Source organism: Hyposmocoma kahamanoa, unplaced genomic scaffold, assembly GCF_003589595.1.
Source record: "Hyposmocoma kahamanoa isolate Upper Pololo Valley unplaced genomic scaffold, ASM358959v1 114, whole genome shotgun sequence".
Taxonomy (NCBI): Eukaryota; Metazoa; Arthropoda; class Insecta; order Lepidoptera; family Cosmopterigidae; genus Hyposmocoma; species Hyposmocoma kahamanoa.
The window spans coordinates 4,049,034-4,056,566 of NW_020653383.1; the positions used below are offsets into that span (position 1 = coordinate 4,049,034).

Sequence of the window (7,533 nt, forward strand, 5' to 3'; positions counted from 1 at the left end):
CGGCGGAAGTATATTTTGTCCATTTTTATTTATTTGTAATGAAAAAGTCACATTAAAATTTTATCACAGGGATTTGTGTATCACTTCAATATTTTGAATTTCGCCAACAGCGATTCTAAATTGTTTTTCATTTCTTTCGATCTCATGTTACAACTGCGTTTGAAAAATAGGTGCATCTACAATAAATTCAAAGCATTATATGTTATTGGCTCTCTTCTGCCAATAGAAACACGGATTATAAATTTGTTTATCTACACACATATCATTAACTCTCTATAATGTGTTCAGAAACAGCAAAATACGACGAGCATAAAGGTAAACCGTTTTGTTAGAACAAATTTGTTATCTGTGAAAATGTTATTATTGCTTCATAATTTAGACTATGGAAACTTTCCATCCTCTTTGCTTCATAATAACATCGAATTCGATGTTATTATTACATTCAAATTTCGAACATCTCTGAAAAACAAACCAATTTGATTGGACCTCAATTCTAATATCAGTCGAGATGAAGTTTTATTCGAAATGAAATGTCAATAGCAAACAATTTTGACAATTTCACACGTTACTTGATATCGAACGATATGATAGTTGGGACCGATTCTAGTTCGTCTATGAATTAAAAATAAAAAGTACGGTTGTGTGACATACGTGAGAAAAATTTTTATTTGCCGCCATTTCGCCAGTCGTAATATGCGGTTCCTGAACACATCACAGAGGTTTACAATATGTGTGTAGATCATAGATTTAGTATATAGAAATCTATGGTGTAGATCATAGATTTAGTATGGTGTAGATATAGCAGTGTATGTAACTGTACATAATTAGGCATTAAAACACTCGTGAGATGTTTTTATGAAATTTGTAACAGTCACTTTCATTATGTAACAGTCACATAAACTACTATAAGACTGTACAATGTAAAGAGAAACGATACTAATGATGAAGAAAAAAAAGATTATAAGATGCTTCTGTTCCCTGAAATGGCGGTGTTTGTATTGTTTTAATGTATTTTTTATATGTTCTTAACGTCAATAGATTGTAACATGAAAATGGTTTTTTGTTAGACTTTATTCATGTCCGAAACAAAAATAATTGTATTATCAATTGTTAAATCCAATGTTTATATTAATTACTAGGGCACATTCATAGTCCTGTACAGATAAATTGTCTATGATGGAGCATAAAAGTAGTTTTTCAGTATGTGCCTCTTCTGGCTTTGTTGCGAATGTGACTGGCAAGGCACAGACCGAAGATCACGGCTACCAGCTGGAATCAAACACGCGCAAGGTAAAGTTAGACTCATTATTGCATTACCTATTATAGATTATTTAATCACAGGTAAAAAAAGCACTTAAATGAGCGACTTTATGAAATAATTGTGAACGGTTAAGCTAAAAGGAATACTTCAACCGTGACCATGGGACCATGGGATGTAAAGGGCCCGAAACGTCGGTTTGTTTGAAAAAACAAATATACGCGATTTAAATCCGGAAAAATAGTTTTATTTCCTAAATATTTTAGAATCTTAGTAAGTCGAAATAAGTAAAGTTTGTCTTTTCATGCTTCTGGATACTTGATTTAGCAGTGACTGCTCAATGACACTATTGTTTGATCTGTAGAAATGATTCAATGAGTCTATTGAGTGCTCAAAATTCCTGACTAGATTAGTAATTATAATATCACCTAAGTTAAAAAAAAAGAGCAACACTAACCTCGACAGCAGCAATAGCAATGGCAATAGAACCAATGACTAAGCTGAACGTGTTCAAGAAATCCTTGATCACAATGTCACATCCACTGTAGGCATTTATCGGGACGCAAGGCGTGCTAGCGCAGCAGGAATCGGGCAGGAATGCGGCTGGCATGTAGGATATATATCCGGCTGGACCGCAACATTTCAACTGGAAATGGAAATAAATAATATAGTTATTATTAATTAATAATGTAATTATATTACAAACTAATATAGCCAATTTGTAAAAAAGTTGTCGATGGCTCGGCCTTTGAATCTTAACAGGTCGAACAGCTGGCAGAAGTTTGCAAATTCGTCAGGCGGTGTGTAAGTTTTTATCAACATCAATACTTCTTATTACATTAGTGCCTACTTGTTTGATTGGTTTTGAGCAAATACGTACCGAGCTTTCAAGATCATGGAATGCTTGTGGATCCTTATTAAAACTGTCTTTTAAGAACTGTGGGATCTGGTTGAGCACGCCATCCAGGTTCACGAAGATCAAAGTGGCTAAGGTGATTTTCAAGATCATCAGGATCAACATGAAGATGGAGTACTGGAAATTGAAGAAGCTATATAATTTTTGTTTGTTTTTGGTACCATTGAAAAATAAATACGTTGGTTACTATTACTCATTATCCTCATCATCACTCGACTTCAACCACTACTGGATATAGGCCTCCACCATGTTTGTACCATCCACCACGATCTTGAAATCGTGCTATGTGGACCCTTTGTCACTCGTATCTACCAAATTATTTATGCACTTAATTGTTAAAGAATTTGCAAGGCAAATTTACCACATATTATAGCACAAAAGACAGGTTATTGGTTATGTCGAATACTCACGGTAACCAACATGCAGTTGTTTTCCCTTATAGCTCCACAGCATCCGAAGAAAGCTACAAAGAAGACGAGACTGCCCAACACTATGGAGCTGACGGGCGCTAGAGTGAGGCCCAGTTCAGTTAGGTCTACCGCTTTTACTTGTGCCGCTATGCCGAGTCCCAGAAGGGTGAGACCTGCCAACTGGAATTTTCAAAAAGTTTATAGATAATTCGTTTTAAGTATCACGAAAAAAAAACGAGTAACTCTCTAAAGAGTCGTAGTATCCTATAAAGAAACTGAATCAAAGTTAAACCATACAAGCATTTGCAAATCAAAGTCAAAATATCATTAAAACATTCGTATCGTTTCCCCAGCTACGACTAAAATTTATTATTTGTTTTTTATAGGGAACAAATACGAAAGACAGCTCTGGAGCTCCCTGATTCACTTAATGGCTTAAAAATGGAATAAAAATTACACAAGGACTACCTTCGCATCCTTGCTGTTATTTATTTTCTTAATTCATATTCGTATACATAACATAAATGCAAAAGTATTTTCTCAAGTTGAACGTACGTATATGTTAGGCATGTAAGTTTTAGTGGTTGTAGACGATACGGAAAGAACGGACAAGGAAGGAGACTTGGCCTGTGCGGGCAGCGCGGTGCGTAAGTCCGCTACCGCTGCTCACGAATGGTGCACGTCGCTCTGATCATTTAAATTCGGTGATTTTCCACGAATGTAAAAAATATTTTTTATTTCTACAATACACGAAAATCCTATCCTGATATATATGTTTTTTATTGTCTGACGCGGACAATAAGAGGCGATAAATGGCAATAAGTGACGTTGGCTACAAGTCTGGTTCGAAAGAAATCGGTGGAATTTACCGTTACGACGACGCGTCGAGTAGTCTACGGAACTTAATGGACTCATGGATTTGAATTTGTAACAATGGATACAATAATATGTAATTTGTGCCCCGGGCACTTTAAGGGGATTACGTCTACGGATCATCTGGTGGTCTGATCAAGGGAAGTACGACTATTTTACCAAGTTCAACATCCAATTTTTAATTTACTCGCATTTGCGTGACGGCCTTCTTGCATTTCAAGCGTGAGGTATTTCCTTATCAGCTTGCTATTATGGACAAGACTATTTAGTAGAGTGTATTTGCTACTATCCGCGCCGGTCGGGTTTGAGTTTTAATTGTTTACCTTGTTAATTGTTTCGTGCACTTTAATTTATTTAATATGGCTACTAAGTGTAACTCTTCTAAGTCCGACGATTTTGTCGAATTGTCGAAATGTAAAAATAGCGTAGCATTGTTACAGGCCGGCTGATTAAGTTTTTCGAGTATCTAACCAATTTGCAAAAGTGTAAGCCTTTCGAGATTTCCTCCGCGAAATATAGGCAGTTGGATTTAAAAATTAATAAGCTGCAACCAGTGTTGAATGAATTTGATGAATTGCATAACAAAATATATTTATTGCACATTAATTCTGCGGAACAAATAAAAGAACGGGATGAAATTGAAAATCAATTTCTTTATTTTATCGCTAATGGGTAAGATATATTAGAATCGTGATCCTCAAGTAAAAAAGTCGGATTCAAAGTACGACGGCGACGGCTTGTCAATGGCTAGTTGCCACTCAAATTCATGAAATGCAATCAAACTTCTAACCATCATTTTGTAGCTTGTTTTGATGGCAAGTATTTGTGCTTTCTCCAGTTCAAGGACAGTTTTGAATTTGTGATAAATAATAAGAATGATATTCCACATATAAACAATTTTCACTATTTACGCTCGTGGTTAGAGAGAAGCGCGAATGTGGTCTTCCTATAGCTTTTATGCGACTGTTAGAACAAAAAAAAATTAATAATCATCTCAAGACTCTGTTTACCCTTGACAGCTTTGCTAAGGAATTGTTTGAGGCGTTAAGGTTTGTAGTAGATCACTTTTCTAAGCATTGACGTGCACTTGACAGTCTCGGTTAGCCCACATATAAGTGGGATGCACTGATAATATTTACGTGTTGTCTAAATTAGATGTAACCCACTTCTGCACAAACATGTAGTAAATACGGATGACTTGCGGACAATTCGCACTAAATGCCTTCAATTACTTCTAAACAACACTGATAGTTCAGCATCCTGTGACGTAAAAATCTAGCATTATTGATCTAAATTACTGTCCTAAATACGATACTTTGCCATTCTCCAGAGATTTAGAGCCCACACCTTTATGTATTTTGCGGTCAATTGTGTCACCAACATGTAAGATTTTAGATCGTCTTGGACTGTTGTGTCCATGTGTGATTGTAGCTAAAATATTACTCCAAAAGTCATGGAGTGACAAGCTTGACAGGGACGGCCTGTACCAGATAATTTCGCTAAACATTGGTCTCAAAGATTTCAAAGGAATTTTCCGTTCTATCTCAAATCAAAATACCCAGACGTGTTCTTTCTGAGTAGCGTATTACAATAGGCCTGCATAGTTTTTTTGATGCTTCTTAGCAATGTTACGCTGCTTGTGAGCAGAGTGTTGAGAATGTCGTTACAGTTAACTTGGTATGTGCAAGCACGCCTATGTTCTAAAGCTTGTCAATTATTAAGATGTAATATTAAAAACAAGGTTTTTCGGCGTATTAGGGTGACTTATGACGCAGCCTAAAGAGTTAAAGGCTTTCGTTTGTAACTTGTGTTATGTTCGTCGAGCTGACGTCAGGTTATACTTTCAATCGTGTACATGAATCTAATTTAGGTTTAGTCCCGCTTATTCGCCTCATTTTGGAGGAATATGGGAAGCTGGTATTAAATCAGCAAAATATCATCTCCGTCATATTGCAGTTGCTGTTCGCACAAATCAATTCCTACTTAAAGCAAGGCTATCAACGCCGGGAGGATGTAGATGACCGAAGGAAACGGGCAAGGCGAAGAAACTTGATCACCCCGGGAGGCGCGGTGCTCCAGAGTTCGAGTTCGCTACCACTACTCAAGAACAATGTACGTCTCTCGAAGCGTTTATACTCAATAACTTTCCATGAATGTAAATATTATTTTTCATCTCACAAGCTCGGAAAAAACTTTCTTTCTCATTAGAAAACTCGCGCAGGTTTTTGAAAAACGAACTTGACGGTGACTGTGGTGCACAGTCACTGTCAAGTTCTTCTTTCGATAAAAAAAAACATGATGTCACGTTCAACTACGCGATTTATCGCACATTATATATGTAATATAAATCGGTTGTAATGTTTTATTAACCGACTTCAAAAAAAAAGGAGGAGGTTATACGTTCGTCTGCATGTATGTTTTATGTATGTTGTCAGATATCTCCGTCAATCGTGGACTGATTTTGAAAATTCTTTCTTGTTTCAAAGGGTGCACTCTCCTGGTGGTCCCACTGTCGCCAAGTGAGAATCTGATGATGGGATGGGATGCCCCCGTAAAAACCGACGGAAATCGTCAAATTTTATAGGCATGTCCGTGTTCACTCACCAATGTCCCCATCAATTCTGCACCGATTTTGAAAATTATTTTTTTGTTTGAAAGGTTATACTCTCGAGGTGGTCCCTGATGCTGTTCCGGGTTCGTTTCGGCTATCATAAATTACTAATTATGTTCCGCAAATAAAAGTCGACTTTTCACTTGACACAATACATGTAATCAACAGATCACCGTCACCATGACAAACAGAGAAGAAAATACAAAATGTACATAGGAGTCCATAACACTACCATTGTCACCATGAAGTCAGAATTTGATGAGGGGATCCCATGAAAATCGAAACAAGCCGATAAGCAAACTTTTGAGTTCGGTTTTTTTCAATTAAAAGGTTACAATTCTTCTTATTATTGTTGACATTGAATTTTCAACGATTAATTTTCTTTATTAAATTATTTTTGACGTATGAATGAATAAAACTGATTTGTATAGTTCAACTGGTTTTCTTTCATCTACCATTTTCCTGCTATAGTGAAATGAAAAGTTGTGTGTGTTGCGCTCGGCAGCAAAGTTGTTTTGCGTCTCGTGCCTTGAAACAAGCACTCGCGTGAAACAACAACTTTGCAGCCTTGCATGAAAAATAACTATTTCATTTCTACAATACACGAATTATTGTCCGGTCTGGGCAGTGGTTCATTAAAATTTAGATGAGTTTTGCCGAGTCTGTTATTGCAATCACAATTGCGTATTAGAAAATAATAAAAAAAACACTATTTTCATAAGCCAGTATAACGTAATTACCATTCTTGGAACAGCTTTCAAGTGTTATTTTTCAGATAGCGTCCATATTGTCGGCTTATCTTTTTATCTTATCGTATGTTGCCGTATCATAGGATCACGTTACCTGCTTGCAAACTGATTGCATTATTTAGTTCATGACTAAAAGTACGTATTTCGAAAGTAAATGATTAAATCGCGCATCACTACGACACATTGTAAGGTAATCGTTCTATTGTGGTGTTTATTTCTTCTGGTAGTTTTCACTACTAATGTAACGTGGCATACGGTCATTGTCGTAGCAATTGGCACAAAATGCACTGCTAGGAGTTATTCTTAATAACTATTCCAAAAATGTAATATACTTGATGCACTAAAAAATAACATCTATAGTTGGATAAACAATCAATTTACGATTATGACATACCTATTACTGCAGATATCACTTATCAGTCTCGTCACTTTCTTGCAGTTAAATGGTATTTGGTCATTGTCTCATGTCTATATACAGAGTAAATACAAATAACCTATACTTGTGTAACTGAATGTCATAAGACCATAGTATAATAAAAGCAAGTTGGGCAACCCTGCCTATTCAGCGCGTAAATGTCTAGAATTCACTCGGACTCGAACTCTTTAAAATCACTACAAAACAAGCTATGGTTATCAAAAACGCTGTGATAATCTTAACGGGGCGTTGTGAAAAATAGATAGTTTTGCTGGGTTAGAAAACGAGTGGTGGTTGTGAA

At 36.3% G+C, this 7,533-nt stretch overlaps 1 protein-coding gene and 1 long non-coding RNA gene across 2 annotated transcripts in view; one reads left to right on the forward strand and one right to left on the reverse strand.

The window, feature by feature from the left end:
- Positions 1 to 1,018: 1,018 nt before the first annotated feature.
- Positions 1,019 to 7,533, reverse strand: part of LOC113239614 (CD63 antigen-like) — a 9,468-nt gene continuing 2,953 nt past the window's right edge. The window contains exons 2-5 of the mRNA XM_026476670.1: positions 2,585 to 2,764; positions 2,139 to 2,291; positions 1,716 to 1,904; positions 1,019 to 1,269 (exon numbers count right to left, since the gene is read on the reverse strand). Of these exons, the coding sequence (XP_026332455.1) occupies positions 1,198 to 1,269; positions 1,716 to 1,904; positions 2,139 to 2,291; positions 2,585 to 2,764 (594 nt within the window). The 3' untranslated portion in view covers positions 1,019 to 1,197. The remainder of the gene's footprint in view (positions 1,270 to 1,715; positions 1,905 to 2,138; positions 2,292 to 2,584; positions 2,765 to 7,533) is intronic.
- On the forward strand, positions 2,877 to 6,304 carry LOC113239615. The gene is made up of 3 exons (XR_003311198.1): positions 2,877 to 3,601; positions 5,414 to 5,569; positions 6,237 to 6,304. It is a non-coding gene; the product is annotated as an uncharacterized LOC113239615 (long non-coding RNA).